The sequence below is a fragment of the Bos javanicus genome, chromosome 21 (genome assembly GCF_032452875.1).
Source record: "Bos javanicus breed banteng chromosome 21, ARS-OSU_banteng_1.0, whole genome shotgun sequence".
NCBI lineage: Eukaryota > Metazoa > Chordata > Mammalia > Artiodactyla > Bovidae > Bos > Bos javanicus.
Window position 1 is genome coordinate 6,448,814 of NC_083888.1, and position 20,438 is coordinate 6,469,251.

Below are 20,438 nucleotides of genomic sequence, written 5' to 3' on the forward strand. Positions count from 1 at the left end.
ACTGCTACATTCTCAGTTTTAAGCCTTCTCCTTTGTGTTATGCATCAGGCTGCAGCCTTCTCAGAAATTCTGCCATGATATGGCACTGTTCCTTCTTCTTCACCACAGGCTGAGAGAGTTTCCCTTTCCCATTGCCCCAGTACAGTGGGAATTCACCAGTCCCCTAAGGGTGACCATTTGTGTTGTTCATCTCTTCATACATTAAGACTCCTACTCCATAGGAGTGAAATAGAAGTACCCAGAGAAAACTTTTTGCCCATACTGTAATGGTGGCTCTTCCCCTATCCCAGCTGTATACCACAAAGGAGATTTTTTTCAGAACATTCCCAATTTTTTCTGCAAGAGAGAATAAGACTTGCCCTGTATCGCTATCCCAGAGGTTTTACAGAGCTCTGCCAGTGAACACTTGGTCTCCAGAAATTCACCAATCACCCTAGCTTAATTTATTATCTGTGTCTTGCCCAGATAAGTTCGTGCTCCAATGTTCTCTCCCTGCAGTATCTGTCCCTCCCCAGAGTCTGGGCCAGCTGAGTGCCCTGAAATCTCAATACTACAACGTGTTCAAGAAAAACTATGAACTTGCTTATCCAACATTTTTTAGTGTAAGGCTGGGAACAAATTTTCAGTTTTCTATATCTCTGAATGAAAAAGCACTTTGCTTTTTGACTTAATGAGTTTCAGTTTTGGCTCTCTTTTGTACTATGTTGGACCAGTACTGACCTTTCCCTTGGTCTCCTTATCTTACCTAGCGAAGATCACAGTTGGAGCTTCAAATGATACAATGCACATAAAGAAGTCTGGGAATCCATAAAGTATTATACAGTGTAGAATAATTATCTAAACCTTGGTAGCACTGCTTTTACTTAAAAATCTATCAAATGGCAAGTTCAGCAGCTGCATAGTAGAAAGACCACCTGGTACATCACATTGATTATTTGAAGTCAGACAGATAAAACTTGCATATATAACTTTTTCTGTAGAAAGCTAAGGTGATAAACATTCTCCCCTTCTTCACAGACCCAGGATACAAAAGCAAACGAGGCTGGAACATTGTTAAAGAATAGAGTGGGAAGACCTATATTCTTTATAGAATTAAATGGGAAGGTTATTTGAGAAGGAGTAAACAAAAAAACTTATTAGCAGAAGTTTTTACACATTCTTTCCTATTCTATAATAGTTCTCTTTGTATGTAGAACTTTCTAATAGAGTTTTTATTACAGAAAAGAATATGCTAAAGATACTGAAACTACGCAAAAGCACAGAGAAGTACTTAAGTCAAGTTTAATTTATCAAATTGAGGATGAGATCTCTAAGTAAAGATTTCAGTCCAGTAAATGAAAATTAACATAATAACTTCTCCATATTTAGCTTTAATTTAAAAACCATTAAGTAGGTTTATCTCCGTTTTTTTCATAATCTGTTTCTGTATATTTAAAATAGACTTGTCTCTTCAAATGCTAATTTCCAATAGAAATACTCATTAGGAAAAGGTCTAGATCCCATGGAAGTATAGAAAATTCCAAAGGAAAACATATACTCTGTATAAAATCCATGTTTTAAAGAATGAAAGGTTTTAACGTACCAGTGGAGGCATCATGCCCTTGCTGGAAGGGGGGATGACAACTCGAAGATCTGGTTTTCGACTGTTCATTCCAAGACTGCCACCACCTGGAGGAGGGGGAGACTTCGTAGGCATAACTTTGCCTAAACTATTTGCACCAGTAGTTCCGATCAAATTTGGAGAAGCTCTTGAGTTTACAAATCCATTCCCTGGAAAAAAGAGAATTCATTCTTTACATGAAACGAGTCATTAAAATACTTTGGTACAAATGTATTTTCCTCAGCCCCAGGTTTCAAGTGAATCTTATAATACTACTCATAACCATCTTATCTTGGAATAAGCAAAAAAAAAAAAAAAAAGTCAACCTAGTCTGAAATACATTAAGACTTAACACCACTTGTTTCCAGCCTTACTACTTGGACCTGCTCAGAGAAACTTGAAACACAAGATGTTCCTAAAAGGGTCTCTCTGACTGAGGGACCAAGATGATGGGAGATATAAGAAGATGCCTGAGACCAACCTGTTCATTCATTCTCACAAGAAAACAAGGGCATTCCTACTAAGTTCAGAGCATCTCCTTAACTGAAGCTTATTTAGCACTCAGCTCTAAAGCCTTATTTTCACCAAGTAGTTCTTCTTTACAGCTCTACCTAGTGCTGTTCTATTTCTTTAGCTGCCACTCAGGTCTTCATTAAGTATTTGTGATTACTATAAATTTAATCATCTAATTCCTACTTTTTAGCTTTCCTTAAGAATTAGAAAAATAGAGGAAAACAACAGGATGGGAAAGACTAGAGATCTCTTCAAGAAAATCAGAGATCAAGGGAACATTTCATGCAAAGATTGGCTCGATAAAGGACAGAAACAGTATGGACCTAACAGAAGCAGAAGATATTAAGAAGAGGTGGCAAGAATACACAGAACTGTACACAAAAGATCTTCATGACCCAAATAACCATGACAGTGTGATCACTTACCTAGAGCCAGACATCCTGGAATGTGAAGTCAAGCGGGCCTTAGGAAGCATCACTATGAACAAAGCTAGCAGTGGTGATGGAATTCCAGTTGAGCTATTTCAAATACTAAAATATGATGCTGTTAAAGTCCGACACTCAATATGCCAGCAAATTTGGAAAACTCAGCAGTGGCCACAGGACTGGAAGAGGTCAGTTTTCATTCCAATCCCAAAGAAAGGCAATGCCCAAGAATGTTCAAACTACTGCACAATTGCACTCCTCTCACATGCTAGCAAAGTAATGCTCAAAATTCTCCAAGTAGACTTCAACAGTACATTAACTGTGAACTTCGAGATGTTTAACCTGGATTTAGAAAGGGCAGAGGAACCAGAGATCAAATTGACAACATCTGCTGGATAAATGAAAAAGCAAGAGAGTTCCAGAAAAACATTTCCTTCTGCTTTACTGACTATGCAAAAGCCTTTGACTGTGTGGATCATGACAAACTGTGGAAAATTCTTTAAGAGATGGGAATGCCACATCACCTTACCTGCCTCCTGAGAAATCTGTACGCAGATTAAGAAGCAACAGTTAGAACTGGACATGGAATAACAGACTGGTTCCAAATCAGGAAAGGAGTACAACAAAGCTATATATTGTCACACTGCTTATTTAACTTATATGCCAAGTATATCATGCGAAATGCCAGGCTGGATGAATTCAGCACAAGCTGAAGTCAAGATTTCTGGGAGAAATATCAACAACCTCAGATACGTATATGACAGCACCCTTATGGTAAAAGTGAAGAAGAATTAAAGAGCCTCTTGATGAAAGTGAAAGAGGAGAGTGAAAAAGCTGGCTTAAAACTCAACATTCAGAAAACTAAGATCATGGCATCTGGTCCCATCACTTCATGGTAAACAGATGGGGAAACAATGGAAACAGTGAGAGACTTCAAAATCACTGCAGATGGTTACTGCAGCCATGAAATTAAGACACTTGCTCCTTGGAAGAAAAGCTATGACCAAACTAGACAGCATATTAAAAAGCAGAGACGTTATTTTGCCTACAAAGGTCCATCTAGTCAAAGCTATGGTTTTTCTATTAGTCATGTATGGATGAATGTGAGAGTTGGACCATTAAGGAAGCTAAGCACTAAAGAATTGACACTTTTGAACTGTGGGGTTGGAGAAGACCCTTGAGAGTCCCTTGGACTGAAAGGAGATCAATCCTAAAGGAAATCAGTCCTGAATATTTATTGGAAGGACAGATGCTGAAGTTGAAACTCCAATACTTTGGCCACCTGATGTGAAGAACTGACTCATTGGAAAAGACCCTGATGCTGGGAAAAACTGAAGGCAGGAAGAGAAGGGGACGACAGAGGATAAGATGGTTGGATGGCATCAATGACTTGATGGACATGAGTTTGAGCAAGCTCTGGGAGTTGGTGATGGACAGGGAACTTTGGCGTGCTGCAGTCCATGGGGTCACAAAGAGTCGGACACAGCTGACTGACTGAACTGAACTGCTAAGCAAGTCAACTGGATATAAAATGTTCATCAAATAATAATTTTATGCAAAAGCAGGAAGGTTTAATAGAAACCAACAGAATGGAAGACTGACATTAATAAGTACAGATTAAAAATATTTCTCTTAAAAACAAACATGAATGTGTGTTCTTAATTTCTCTGATAATATATAGAAGATTCTTATTTACTTGATTTGCACTCAAACCTGAAGGATAAAGCAGTATTTCCTCTCAAATACATTATAAAATGATGCAAAGGTATAATTTAGAAAAATGCATTATCAAGAAATATTAACTTTTTCCCTGAGGAATCTATGATGTTTTTCAGTTAGATATGGTACCAGAGCAACCCATGAGAATTAAATTACAAGAACGAAAGGGGACCTAAAAGCACAGTATTTCTGAGTGTGAAGTCGGAGTCTATAGCGGATGATTACAAGATGATGTAAAAAGCATTTGGTAACTTGCCAGACTGAAACAGATGTACCATTTGTTATTTTGTGGAGTATAGTGATATACTACCTAACGTATGCCACCTTACTTCCAATTCATTTTTTATGACCAAAAAGAAGATATTGTTGGGACAGACTTTTGAAGTATATACTTTTAAGTATATAACTCATCTTGTCACAGCTTAAAAATTTAGGAATAAAGTACTGACTCTAAATGAATAAACCCAATATAATGTGACTTTTATTAAAATGTGTTTTCAGGCTTTATGATAGCTTATGCCTTGATACCACTGTGACAAAAATGCTTAGCACTGAATACTATACCTCTAGAAAGTTGACAAAGTTAATCTTAATTATGGTCCTATAGCTCTAAAGCAAGTCATTCAATTATATCAATCTGGCTCCTATTTCAGAATAGCTTATCAGCTCAAATACTGCACTGAAGTGGCTAGAAAGCACTCCCATGTTCTTAATTCTACTCTTCTAGGGCTTATTACTATGAATCTATCTGAGAAGTTGAACTGACATGGAAAGGATTTTGAAAATCTCAAAGGATTCTGAAAAATTCATCCAAAGCAAGGTTAATAATTAACTCTGTCATAGTTGACAAGTTTTTCATAAAATTAAACTTTCAGCAGATTACTCAATAAAAAAGTAAATAAATGAAAATATATTTACATCTATAAAATTATGTCATTTGTATAAAGAAATTAAGTTTCTAAAATTTAAAAAGACCATGGGTTTTAAAATCACTGATGACTTATTTACTTGATTCAATGAAAATTCCTATATGATGAAGAACATGGATTCTGTCCATTAAACACTTAGGATCTAAAACAGAAAATCATGAGATTCAGGTTCTTCTGTATTTCCTCTAAACCTCTTCTGAGTGCACAGTCCCTGAAAGGCTACATTCTCCTTCTCTTTTAGAGACTTCATGCATCCCCATGGGTTCAACTTCTGCCTCAAAATGACTCTTAAATCTGTATTTCTGCTTTGTGTCTCCTAATTTCCAGGCTACACACAACCATGTGGTGGGAAGTTTCCCCCAGATATGCTGCTGTCATTTCAAACTCAACCTGTTTTAAATGACTGTTCTACTGTTTCCTCCATCCTGCCCATCCTCACTTTCATAGAGCTATCAAGCTTTGCTAGTCTTTCTTTATAATCCCTTTCTCCTTACCTATCTCTTCTTTTTAAGTGTCACTGACTCTGTTGTAATGCAAATCCTTATTACCTTCACTCAACCCTATCAATTCCAAGATCTCACTGAGCTCATTCTACTCCTGTATATTTTTTTCTCTTTCTCTACATGTTTTAGAAAAGTGAAATTGCTGGATTTTGGTGATTTTACTTTGATTGATCTTTGAACATAGGCCCAAAGTTAAAGAGTTCCCCAAATCATCTGAATTACAGCATTACCTGAGTATTAAATGAAAATTCTCTCTAGAGAAATTTACTTAGTAAACCATACTCAATAAGCAGATTGCCTCCATGATAAATGTATACAATTTATAATACGTGCAAAACCAGCAGGTTTTATTTGGACAACAACATATATAATATACTCACAAAATCATTTTATAAGAAAAAAAACAAATGAATGCTCTAATTTACTATAATAATTTTATGACTGAAGAGGTACCATATTGTCAAGGCTGCATTTTGTCACCCTGCTTATTTAACTTATATGCAGAGTACATCATGTGAAATGCCACCAGATGGAAGACTCACAAGCTGGAATCAAGATTGCTGGGAGAAATATCAACAACCTCAGATAGGCAGATACCACTTTAAAGGCACAAACTGAAGAGGAACTAAAGAGCCTAGTGAAAAAGTTGGCTTAAAACTCAACATTCAAAAAACTAAGATGGCATCCAGTCCCATCACTTCATGGCAAATAGATATGACAAGATTTTATTTTCTTGGGCTCCAAAATCACTGTGGATGGTAACTGCAGTCATGAAATTAAAAGACACTTGTTTCTTTGAAGAAAAGCTATGATAAACCTAGACAACAGCATATTGAAACGCAGAGACATCACTTTGCTGACAAAGGTCCACACAGTTAAAGCTATGGTTTTTCCAGTAGTCATGTACAGGTGGACCATAAAGAAGGCTGAGTGCCAAGGAATTGATGCTTTTGAATTGTGGTGTTGGAGAAGACTCTTGCGAGTCTGCCCTTGGACTGCAAGGAGATCAAACCAGTCAATCCTAAAGGAAATCAACACTGAACATTGACTGGAAGGACTGGCGGTGATACTGAAACTCCAATACTTTGGTACCTGATGCAAAGAGCTGACTCATTGGAAAGATCCTGATGCTAGGAAAGACTGAGGACAATAGGAGAAGAGGAAACAGATGATGAGATGGTTGGATGGCATCACTGACTCAATGGACATGACTTTTGGCAAACTCTGGTAGATAGTGAAAGACAAGGAAGGGTGGTGTGCTGCAGTTCATGGGGTTGCAAAGAGTTGGACAGGACTCAGCGACTCAACAAGAACAACAAAGTTCAAAAACTAGAAAAAAGGAGGGAAAACACATTCCCACTATTCTAACTATTATAATCATTTTAGGTTTCTTCTCCTTTCCATGTATATATTTTTGGCATAGTTTTAAATCACAACTAAAACGGAATTAAGTTGAAAATTTTAATTTACTTAATTTTCATATGTTGAATATGTTTATATTTTCTTGTTATTCCCTACTAGAAATAAAGTTGCAAGGAACCTTTGCATAATCTGATTTATTTCTTTAGGATAGATTCTTAGAAATGTAATAACTTACACATTTCTTACACATCTTAGAGGAAAACAGGTGTTTTTATGACTACTGAAATATATTGTCAATAACTTTCCAAAATGACTGCTACTAATTTGCAATACTACAAACACATAACAGATCATCAGCTTTACCCATCTTCATCAGCTTTTCATGTCACAATAAAAAGTGGCAATAGTTGGCAATTACTAGGTGGGGATTTTTTGTTTCATTTTTATTTGAATTTATGATTATTATCAACAATGAACATTCTTTTCAATTTTAAAAATACTAGTTGGGTTTCTTTTCTGCATTGCACATTTAAGTACATTAAATGTTTATCCATTTATCAAATATTAGATGTGGCTTGTACTTTATCTTCTTCTCTTTTACATTTTTATTGGACTTTAGTTGCTTTACAATGTGTTAGTTTCTACTGTAGAGCAAAATGAATCAGCTATACATATAATTCCCTCCTTTTTAGATTTCCTTCCCCTTCAGGTCACCACGGAACATTAAGTACAGTTCCTGTGCTGTAGAGTATGTTCTCATTAGTGTTCCATTTTATAAACAGTATCAACAGCGTATATGTGTTAATCCCAAGTCAAACCTCTTCTCCCTTGGCATCCACATATTTGTTCTCTATGCCTGTGTCTCTATTTCCTATTTCCTTTTTCTCTTAAGAATGAAAAAAATCTATTCTCTCACATAAGATGGCTTGGGGCTGCAGGCTCAGTGCCTTCAGAGCTCAACATGGAGGGGCCACAGTCTTTACAGCTTTCCACTTTGCCGACCTTGGCTGTTGTTGGCTTGTCTTTATTCTGACTCACTTCATGATTTTAAGATTAACCTGCCTATCAGCTGCCACATGCAGACAGTAACGCCCAGTCTCAAAAGGCCGCCAAATCTTTGAGTGTGAATGTGTGAACTGTTTTTCTCTCTAAATTTCAGAATTAACAGTATAACTATTATACAATACAATTAATAGTATATAATACAATACAATTAATAGTATACTACTATACAATTACATTCTCTTATAGTTTTAAGTATCTCAACATACGTGATTATAATTATTTTTAACAGCAAAGTATATTTCTAAAACTTTTAATACATATACAGAAAATTTTATGAAACAAAAACTTAGAGGAGCAAGGATTTATCATATGAACCATGAAACCATTAGCAGACCAAGAAAGAGAACATTGTTAGAACCCCAAAGAATACTGCTAGTTTGATTACTGCTACAGTTCCTTCATATTCACTGAAGTATAGCGTTACTTCATGTAAAGATACTATCATATACTCATCTACTCTACTGTGGACAGAAATCTGGATTCTTTCTAGATGCTGGCTGTAATGAATAATGACATGCATATTCTTTTACATATCTCTTGGTGCTCATGATGCAAATATGCACTTCTCTAGTATTTAAGGATGAGTGAAAATGCTGGGTCATGGAATAAACATATTTGCCTTAGTAGATAATGTCAAAATGATCACACCAATTAGCACTACCATCATCAGTGTATAAGAGTTTGGGCTTTTCCATACTCTTGTTAACACTTGGTATTATCTAGTTTGCTTTAGCTGCTTTGGTAGGTACCCAATGCTATCCTGTGGTTTTAATTTTGCATTTCCTTGATTACTGAATCACAAGCTTCTTTTCACATGTTTATTAGACACTTGGATAGTTTTTTTCTTTTTTGAAATGTCTGTTTTCATGCACATTTTTAAAACTAAATTTTCCTTTTCTTTATAATTTGTAAGTATTCTTCATAAAAAGTTCTGTTTTATATGTACGCCACATATATTCTCTGACTCTATATTGCCTTTTCATTCTCTTTATGGTATCTTGATGAACAAAGGTTCCAAATTTTAACACAGGCAAGCTGATCAATCTTTTCTTTACGGTTAGGCTTTCTCTGGTTTCCTATTTAGCAAGTCTCTCCTTATCCTGAGTTTTGTTGTTCAGTCGCTAAGTGATATCCCACTCTTAGTGACCCCATGGACTGCAGCACGCCAGGCTTTCCTGTCCTTCACTATCTCCTCGACCTCGAGTTTGCTCAAACTCATGTCCATTGAGTCCGTGATGCCATCCGACCATCTCATTCCTCTGCCACCTGCTTCTCCTCTTGCCCTCAATCTTTTCCTGCATCAGGGTCTTTTTCAATGAATTGGCTCTTCACCATCAGATGGCCAAAGTATCAGAGCTTCAGCTTCAGCATCAGTCCTTTCAATGAATATTTAGAGTTTATTCAACACTTAAAAAGTTCAAGGATGCTTCTGCTTTCAATAGGACATGGGCCTGAAGCCTTCCAGCTTTTAGAAACAGACAGAAGACTCCAAAAAAGTTAAAATAAGATTAAGGCAAATGGGGGGTTCACCTGAAAATGTATTATGCATTTGAAAATGACAGGATCAGTAAAACTGATGGCAGTTTAAAGATAAAGTGAAACTACCTGGAACTGGTCTATCAAAGTCTCTAAATGTGGACGAATACAATAAGTTATCGTATTTAAGTATAAAACATTTGGTTAAAACAAGTAGAATGTACAATCTCTGCTTACAGTATAGAATATTCTTTTCAATGTTTACATTCTTTTTGTATAAAAACAAAAAATGTCATTTTGTGTGCAAAGAACCAAATGTGACCACATGCTGAGCCACACACACAAGTATACAAATTTCAGAGAATTTAATCATATGGAGTTAAGTACTCTGGTAATAAAACAGTTGAGCTAGAAAACGATACCCGAAGATAACTACAAAACACCATGCATTTGGAATTAGGAAATTGACTTCTAAATAACTATAGATCAAAAAAGAAGTTATAATGGAAATCAGAAAATAGAAATTAGAATATATTTTGAATTGAACATTGATACAAATATAACATTTCAATAACTTCTGCTCTTATCTTTATAACTTACTTCTAATTTTCTTTAACTTGTTTATTCCTACAGAGATACAGGCTTATTTAGCTCAGGGTTTTCCAGCCTTCTGTTTTAAAAGACAGATTTCTCTTAAAGCACAACTTTACCTGCATCCCACATGGGTTTTATAAGCCTTCTGGAATCTGTGGCTCGATGTGTTTGTCAGGTTTGGAAAACTCTCAGTGATTATCTGTTCAAATACTGCTTCTGGCCAATTTTCTCTCTTTTTGCCTACTGAGACTCCAATTTTAACTATGTTATAACTTCTCGCTGTACCCTGTAGGTCTTAATCTTCTTTTGAATTATCCATCCTTTAATCTCAAAAATTCTGAATACTGTTCCTGTCTTATCTTTTAATTCACCAATTCTCCCTTTTGCTTTGACTAAATCTCTTACAAAACCCACTTAATAAGTTTTAAACACTATTATATTTTTAGTTATAAATGTTCATTTTTAAAGATGCCAGTTCTCTGGACAAAATTCTTAATCTTTTTATTTCTTTTACACAATAAACACTGCTACGTTAAAGTCAAAGTTTGTGCCTAATAATCCCAAACCCTGGAGTTTCTAAGAAGTTGGTTCTATTGTCCATTTTTAATGCAGGCTTTCATTTATCTTGTATTGCTCCTAACTGTGCTTTTAGTTAGTAATTTGCTTGTATGTCAAGCAGAAATAATAAGGTCTGGGAGGGTGTTTTATTCTTTTTATTATTATTCTACAGGTACCCAAAATGACATAATGATCTCAGTTCGTTTCCAAGGCAAACCACTCAATATCACAGTAATCCAAGTCTGTGCTCCAATCACTAATGTGGAAGATGAAGTTGAACAATTCTATAAAGACCCACAAGACCTCCTAGAATTAACAACAAACACAACAAAAATGTCCTTTTCTTCATAGGGGACCTCGATACCTGGAGGAACAGGCAAATTTGGCCTTGGAGTACAAAATGAAGCCGAGCAAAACCTAACAGAATTTTGCCGAGAGAACACACTGGTCATAACAAACACCCTCTTCCAAAACACAAGAGATGACTCTACACATGGACATTACCAGATGGTCAATATAAAAATCAGATTGATTATATTCTTTACAGAAGATGGAGAAGCTCTAGACAGTCAGCAAAAAACAAAACCTGGAGCTGACTCTGGCTCAGATCATCAGCTCCTTATTGGAAAATTCAGGCTCAAGCTGAAGAAAGTAGGAAAAACAACTAGTCCACTCAGGTATGACTTAAATCAAATCGTTATACAGTGGAGGTGATGAACAGATTCAAGGGACTAGATTTGGTACACAGAGTGCCTGAAGAACTATTGACAGAGGTTTGTAACACTGTACAGGAGGTCATGACCAAAACCATCCCCAAGAAAAAGAAATACAAGATGGCAAAGTGGTTGTCTGGGAGCTAAGAAAAGAAGAGAAAGAAAAGAAGAGCAGCAAAAGACAATGGAGAAAGGGAAAGATATACCCAACTGAATGCAGAGTTCCAGAGAATAGCAAGAAGAGATAAGAAAGTCTTCTTAAGTGAACAATGCAAAGAAATAGAGGAAAACAGTAGAATTGTCTAAAAGACTAGATCTCTTTTAAGAAAATCAGAGATACCAAGGAATATTTCATGCAAGATAGGCACAATAAAGGACAAAAACGACAAGGACCTAACAGAAGGGATTAACAAGAGGTAGCAAAAGTACACAGAATGATACAAAAAAGCTCTTAATGACTAAGGTAACCACAATGACATGATCACTCACCTAGAGCCGGACATCCTGGAGTGTGAAGTCAAGTGGGCCTTAAGAAGGATTACTACAAACAAAGCTGGTGGAGGTGATGGAATTCCAGCTGAGTTATTTCAAACCCTAAAAGACGATGCTGTTAAAGTGCTGCACTCAGTATGCCAGCAAATGTGGAAAACTCAGCAGTTCCACAGGACTGAAAAACGTCAGCTTTCATTCCAATCCCAAAGAAAGGCAAAGAATGCTCAAATTACCGTATAATTGCACTCATTTCAAATGCCAGCGAGATTATGCTCAAAATTCAAGCTAGGCTTCAACAGTACATGAACAGAGAACTTCTAGATGTGTAAGCTGAGTTTAGAAAAAGTAGAGGAACCAGAGATCAAATTGCTAACATCCTCTGGATCATAGAAAAAGCAAGGAAACTCCAAACAAAAAAATCTACTTCTGCTTCATTGACTACACAAAAGACTTTGACTGTGTAGATGACAACAGTGATATTCCTGAAGAGATGGGAATACCAGACCACCTGACCTGCCTCTGGAGGAATCTGTATGCAGGTCAAGAAGCAACAGTTAGAACTGGACATGGAACAACAGACTGGTTCCAAATAGGAAAAGAAGTATGTCAAGGCTGTATTGGAGAAGGCAATGGCAAGCCACTCCAGTACTCTTGCCTAGAAAATCCCATGGATGGAGGCGCCTAGTAGATGGCAGCCCACCAGGCTGCCCTGTCCCTGGGATTCTCCAGACAAGAACACTGGAGTGGGTTGCCATTTCCTTCTCCAAGGCATGAAAGTGAAAAGTGAAAGTGAAGTCGCTCAGTCATGTCCGACTCTTCACGACCGCATGGAGTGTAGCCTACCAGGCTCCTCCGTCCATGGGATTTGCCAGGCAAGAGCACTGGAGTGGGTTGCCATTGCCTTCTCTGAGTTTAAACTATTTTTCCAAACTACTAAACGAAAACGGCATCATTGCTGAAATAGGCTAAAATACATTTTCTGACTCTTCTTCACAAAAACTAACAATACTTCTACAATACCTATGAGAGACCATTTATTGGGGTGGGGGGTGATTTACAGCAAGAAATATGTATGCTATAAGTACTGCACAAAAATAATAACTTCCATTTGGTATCTGAATTAAGTGATGCAATGTGTCTACTTAGTTGAATATGAATTCTAAGGTGGTACATATTAAAAAGCAGTTACAACAAAAACATCATTTAGGATATAAAGCAAACAAGTAGAAAAAGTAGAAATACACCTAGCACAGGTAAAATAGGTATATAATGTACGAACCAGCGAGGAATCAAGACATTCAATCTTGATGTGTCATAAGACTGAGGTTATACTGTATTATTGTGTAGTAACAAATGGACTTTCAAGTAACTCACTAAGCAGTTAAAATATCTTAATACTTAAATTTTAAATTAAAAAAAAATTCATGTTCACTAATCATGATCATTAACATGATTAATTAACACTATTAGCACTAAACATATTAAAACAGTTGCCTATGACTGGGGACTGGGGGTGGGGGAGGAGAAAGGGAACAGGAGTGGAATAGAAGTATAAAGGGGTAAGTGAATAGCATACTGAGAGATGCTGAGATGATGTGCCATGATTTGAACAGTGTGACTAATGTGACCCTCCAAACCTGAGGGTCTAGAAACAAGCGGAGGAAGCTTACAAAAGAAACATGAATGTAAAAAAGAAATAAAAGTAACAGGATTAGATAATATGTAAAAGGTCAAATTAAGATGATGACAAAATCTGAGTCTGAACTCATCAAATGGAACACAGAAAACTGAGCAGCAAAGTCTAGATTTATAGTTGCGCGGCAGATAAGAAAGAAAAGAGAAAAAGCTTTAGGGAAGTATGGACAGTACAAAAACCAAAAATAAAGCAAGAAAAGAATTAAAAGACTTGTTTGGTAGGAAGGAGAACAATGTTTATCCAGCCAGAAGGATGAGAGGAAAAAACAAAGGCAAAGGGAAAACACATTAGAAATCTTCAAATAGTTATGAAATAAAAGTAATTTGGGAATTAAAACTGAGAACTAGTCAAAATTAATATTAAACAAAATAGAAATTATTGATTCTAGCCTTAAGCAGGCTGGAAAGTAGAGAGGAGAGAAAGATGCATAGTGTTGGGAGACTAAAAGCATATAGGAAAATGCAACATAAAAAGAGTATGCTGCTGCTAAGTCACTTCAGTCGTGTCCGACTCTGTGCGACCCCAGAGACGGCAGCCCACCAGGCTCCCCCGTCCCTGGGATTCTCCAGGCAAGAACACTGGAGTGGGTTGCCATTTCCTTCTCCAATGCAGGAAAAGTGAAAAGTGAAAGTGAAGTCACTCAGTCCTGTCGGACTCTTAGCGACCCCATGGACTGCAGCCTACCAGGCTCCTCCGTCCACGGGATTTGCCAGGCAAGAGTACTGGAGTGGGGTGCCATTGCCTTCTCCAATAAAAAGAGTATATGGGCATATAAGCAACTAAAATAGAGTTGAAAAGAAATAAACTATAAATATTAGGAAATACAGTTACAAGGATAGCAGTCCTAATGTATAATTGGTAAGACCTTTATGAATTTCTCCACATTTAATTATCTGTTAAAAAAGATCATACAACAGGTCCTATCTGAGTCCATTAAAACAGAGATTAATACAGAGGCAGAAACAATTAGGCATTTATTCCTACTTTAGGTCACTATATGTTTTTTAACTCTCATTAAATACTGTTTTTCTTTCTTTCTAATCATTTTAAATTAAGTTATTCAATCATCAAAATTTTCTTAAGGCAGATAAGTAGAAGCTGCTCAGTCATGTCCGACTCTTTGCGACCCCATGGACTATACAGTCCATGGAATTCTCCAGGCCAGAATACTGGAGTGGGTAGCCTTTCTGTTCTCTAGGGGATCTTCCCGACCCAGGGATGGAACCTGGGTCTCCCACATTGCAGGCGGATTCTTTACCAGCTGAGTCACAAGGGAAGCAGCTCCTCACATTTTTGGTATAAGTGGGTTGAACATATGTAATAGGGAATTTTTCTATAAGTGATCTGTTTTCAGATGTCTCTTTGATCACGCAATAGCAATCCCACTGCTGGGCATACACACTGAGGAAACCAGAAGGGAAAGAGACACGTGTACCCTAATGTTCATTGCAGCACTACTTATAATAGCCAGGACATGGAAGCAACCTAGATGCCCATCAGCAGATGAATGGATAAGAAAGCTGTGGTACATATACACAATGGAGTATTACTCAGCCATTAAAAAGAATACATTTGAATCAGTTCGAATGAGATGGATGAAACTGGAACCTATTATAGAGTGAAGTAAGCCAGAAAGAAAAACACCAATACAGTATACTAACGCATATATATGGAATTTAGAAAGATGCTAACAATAACCCTGTGTACGAGACAGCAAAAGAGACACTGATGTATAGATCAGTCTTATGGACTCTGTGGGAGAGGGAGAGGGTGGGGAGATTTGGGAGAATGGCATTGAAACATGTATAATATCATGTATGAAACGAGTCGCCAGTCCAGGTTCGATGCACGATGCTGGATGCTTGGGGCTGGTGCACTGGGACGACCCAGAGGGAGGGTATGGGGAGGGAGGAGGGAGGAGGGTTCAGGATAGGGAACACAGGTATACCTGTGGCGGATTCATTTCAATATTTGGCAAAACTAATACAATATTGTAAAGTTTAAAAATAAAATAAAATTTAAAAAAAATAAAATAAAAAGTATACATTCATAATACTCTATTATTCTTATAGTCAAAGTAAGAGCATATATGGCTGTTAAGAGTAATCAATAAGGTAGTTAAAAAAATAAAATAAAATAAAAACAGAAGGGAATTCCTTCCCTTGCTTTCAGATAAAAATGAAGGTAACTGGGATTATCATACATGAAGAGACCAATACAACTAAATCTGATGGTAACCAAAAATAATACAGTTATTCCTGTGACTCTATGACATATATGCCATGTTTCTGTAATGTTAAGATCATAATCTATCTTTACCAGGATTTCACAGCTGGGCAGACACATTTACGAAATTTTTAAACTGAGAGTAATCTTGGGAGGGGTTCCAAAGCAAAAGAGCCAATCTGGCAGCAACCACGACAAAACGTCAATGCTCCACATGTGACCATCAAAACTGATCCCGTGGAGACAGACCCACTATTAGGGGTCTATCTATTAGGCCCACTATTTCTTCCTATGGCAATCTCCCTGAAAACATTTCATATAATTGTAAAATACAGCAGTCTGCTAACAGTCTGACTTTGGTAGGGACAGATGACACGGAAAGCTTCTCTTTAAGAAATTGTCTTAATGTAAAAATTGTATTAAGGCAATTTAGTCTTTAGAAAAGAACAATGTCTGCTATGAAGGAGGCATTCAATAAATATTTATTGAATGAATAAGTGAATGTAAGGCCAAGGTATGAGGAATAACACAGGGGTATCAAAAACTCTTAGTGAAAGCAATAACTAAACAAATCATAAAGTGACATGGTCTACTCTAGTCATTTATCCCCATATTTTCCTCTCTACTTGGTAGAAACCCTTGTTTGAGGGACAGTATTCCTTTTCTCTCAGATAAGACAGATGCCAACAAAGTGAGGCAGAAGGAATTCACTCACCCACTGGGCTGCTTCCAGCTCCATTTGGCACTGTGAGGTCTGAAGTGCTCAACATCCCACCTAACAACATTACAGAGAGAGGAGAGAGGGCAAGGAGTGAATGTGAATTGATTCTCCTTATCTGAATGAGAATGAATTGACCAGAGGTAACCCTCACTTCATTCCTAAAAAACATGAAAATAAAAACTAGTCCAGTCTGAACTAGGCATTACGATGTAGTCAAACATATAGGCACTCATCTATCAAGCTCTGGACATGTCTGCCGTCTTGTGACTCAATACCAAATAAGTACATGTTGACAAGAATTAGGGGCAGTGCTAATGGAGTGCCATAAAATCTAGGAATAATGGGACAGGAGATAATTGCATTATACACAGAGATGCAGTAAATGCACCTCAAATTTCTGAGTTAATGAACAAATCAGGCTGAGGGGGATGCAGAGAATGCTCTAATTCTAAGTGACTCTACCTCTCCATTTATTTTTTAACACAACTGGCTCACAATCAATTTTTAATCTTTATGATATCCTAAATAAATTTTCTGCCTGTCTAGGTATAGCATCCCCATGATATGGAAAGCTTATTTTCCAAAATAGGAAGGTTCTCTATTTGTTCCACAATACCTGTACAATGCTAGAGCCACAGACTTTCAAAAAAAAAAAACACTTTAAAATGGGGGCAATTATGTAGTAGTGACTCTTGCTCATCAAAGCAAGAACATTATGAGTAGCAGAATAAGAAACTGTTCATATTAGCAATTAATTTTTTCATTCTTTTAGTTAAAGAATCAGAAGAATAAGTATCAGTACATACCTGCACTGCCAGTACTGGGTGGTCTCTGAGGAGCTCCAGGGGATACATTTCTATGTAATGTGGCTTGAGGTGGAGAGAGCATGCTTGTATCTGCTAATGCTGAGCTGGCTGCCAAAGATGGGGACACAAGTGAACTCCCTGGGTTAGTGTAAGACAAAGCACTGGGGCTGGTCACAGGGACTGTGACAGACATTGAGAAATTCTGAGGTGGCAAACCGGGCTGTAAATAAAGAACAAGGAAGAGAAAACTGTTAGTTTCATTTTCATCTAATTAAATTTAATAACTTATGCACTTTAATTTGGTAAGGTAACACTAGTTACTAAAAGCAGAAGATGGAGGTAAGTTCTTAAAATAAATTTGCAGGTTTAAGTTACTTTCTTTACAATTATATGAGAATATTTACCATGAACATTTTCAATTTCAATTTTTATACAGTAATACATATATGCTAGTATAATATGTACATTATATATTTCAAATATTCATAGAGATGAACATGAAAGGCCAGAACCTGATATTAAAGATGTGCTGTCCAACTTAAAACATTATAAATACATCACTGTTACCAAGAAAGCATAAATTAGCACTTATATACATGCAAATAAGTTTAGTAACATGACACTTCAGTTGGGAGATTCCAAATATAACAAAAGAGAGAAAGGATGTACACGTATCATAAACTTCATACATCAAATCTGCCCTTGTCTGATTTAATTCACTACACTTCTTAATGGACAAAACTGGAAAAAAAAAAAAAAAGCCAAATTTTTCTATGTATATAAAACACAATGTAACGAGTGTAATAAAAATGCAAAAAAAAAACTTAAGCAAAATTAACTACTGACAAGTTATCTTTAAATGTATAAAGATTAAATTACAAAGTTATGTTATTTTATTTCCCTCCAAAATATACCATGGTCCCTTAAAAACACTATTTTCTATTTTCCTCTTTCATTTCCTCCATAGGCCACTTATACTTGTTAACCATGATAAATATAACAATCCTCTTTATAATCTGAGAGAAAATAAAAACTTTCCTCTCCTTACATTTTAAAACAGTGATTTCCCAATTAAGGTAATACTGCTAATTCAAAGTTGAAAGAGTATAAATAATTAAGTACTTTATTCAATAGTTTATTTCAAGGAGAAAATTATAACTCATTAAAAGATATAAAACAACAGATATATGATAAAAATTTTTTAAAGGTAAAGCAATTTTATTTATACAAAGTTTTTGCAGGTTAATGTTATCTGCAAGGTCACCAACATCCATATGAGGTCAAAACGAATTTTGCTGTATTTTTTCTGTTGTTATGTTTATTAAGAAGGGTATTACCACAAAAATATCTCCTTAAATCTGTTGTCCATGGGCTTCTTCTTATAGCATCAGACTATTTTGAAGAAATAATCCATAATACATACATTAGGGCATAGTTTTAAGAGAATTAACTCTGGTAGTGAAATAAATAGCAGTGGCACCAATTTATTCATGAAGACTACAACACATATATAGTGTTAGAAAAATTAGATCAAGAATAATGTCTTAAGCAACTCTTGCCAATGGAGCTTCAGTGAGAACTCTTTGAACTATCAAAAGAGCACTTTTTTAGCATTAGATGTGTGAGCATGGAAAATTTTTTAAGTAACTTTGTTTTGCAACCAGTTTAAGAACACTGTTTCCTTAAGTTAAAATCAAGTCAAGGTGCTCTTCCTTAACACTGACAGGGCAAGAAAAGAATAGGAATTTGGAGGTACTCTCGCCAAGTTGTTTTGGGACACTTACAAAGAGTCAAAAAGTAAGCTACTATTATAGCAACTATATAAAATAATTAAAAATAATTTTGAAGCACCAAATTATATAATAAAATCTAGCCATATTTTATAGTCTCAAAATCTAAAGTCTATGTAATATTTTAAAAGTCATGAGAGGTAGAGGGAAGTCTCAAATGCATCCTTATATTTAAAATCATGGGAATTTAAAGCTGGAAGGGACCTTAAAAAATTATGTGAGCCAATTCATTCACTTTACAGATGAGGAAATTGGAATCTAGGATGTTTAGATGCCCTATTCAAAAGTAAGGAGATAGTAGTAGAGCCCAGATTAGGATGTTTTCTCTTCACTTCTACATTTAAGACACTGAAGATGTACTACTGTTAAGATTTCTGCAATTTTATCTTGAGGTTCTATAAATTCAAAACAAATTAATACCTCCCCCCTCCCTCCTTCTACTTACTGCTGTCATCACCCACTGTGAAACAAACAACAAGAGGTGTGGTCAGTCTCTTCATGCACAAGATAAAAGCACAAACCATACTTTAGTACTCACTGCGATTTTATGATTCCGCATCATATTATCAAATTCCTCATTAATTTTTTTATATTTTTCTTCTGTATGTGGAGTTAGCACATAGGAAGTATCAGGGTCTGGGCTGTCGCACCCTCTGTGTTCCTTCTTGTTCAGAGCCTAAATAATGAAGTTAACAAAAAGGATCAACAAATAAAAAGTAGAGGTAAAGTAAAAGTACTTACAGGGCCTCGTTTGAAAATAAAATCACTATCTTCATTTAGTTTGCTGAATCTGTCCTCCGAGAGTGGACTGTGCTCAAAGTAATCGTCAGCATCAGGACTCTCACAACCATTAAGGCCTTTTTTTCTTAAAGTCTGAAATACAATTGGAAAATTCACACACAAATGATACTAACTTGCCATGAGTCTTTTTTGTAAAAATTAAGTAAGAGAGCACAGACTGAATGAACTGAGTAATACAAGAGCCACTGAAATGGTTTTAAATGATCACAAGTGTACTGTAATTCTTCAAATAAGGTAATCCTTATACATAAGCAAAATTATGTTCCCATTGTACATTAAGAGAAAAGGAGTATTTCCATATTTGGATTCTTCCTTTCCCAACTTCCTAAAGAATATGAAATTACTCACTGCTCTGATAGTTACAATCTAAATCTGATTACAGCCTGATCAACTTGTCTAACAGGATCAACGAGTATGAGATCCCAAAATATATCAAGATGATACTTTGA

General features: G+C 36.1%; 1 protein-coding gene across 13 annotated transcripts in view; it reads right to left on the reverse strand.

Annotated features, from left to right (window-relative positions):
* The window catches only part of MEF2A (myocyte enhancer factor 2A), a 179,129-nt gene that overhangs the window by 25,504 nt on the left and 133,187 nt on the right, over positions 1–20,438 (reverse strand). For 9 of the 13 annotated variants that reach the window (XM_061394250.1, XM_061394242.1, XM_061394245.1 and 6 more), the window contains 4 exons: positions 19,727–19,864; positions 17,399–17,618; positions 16,587–16,646; positions 1,583–1,770 (listed from right to left, as the gene is read on the reverse strand). In XM_061394250.1, coding sequence (XP_061250234.1) covers positions 1,583–1,770; positions 16,587–16,646; positions 17,399–17,618; positions 19,727–19,864 — 606 coding nt within the window. Of the gene's footprint in view, positions 1–1,582; positions 1,771–16,586; positions 16,647–17,398; positions 17,619–19,726; positions 19,865–19,929; positions 20,062–20,438 lie in introns of all 13 variants that reach the window. The other 4 variants (XM_061394251.1, XM_061394249.1, XM_061394253.1 and 1 more) reach the window with 2 other exon arrangements.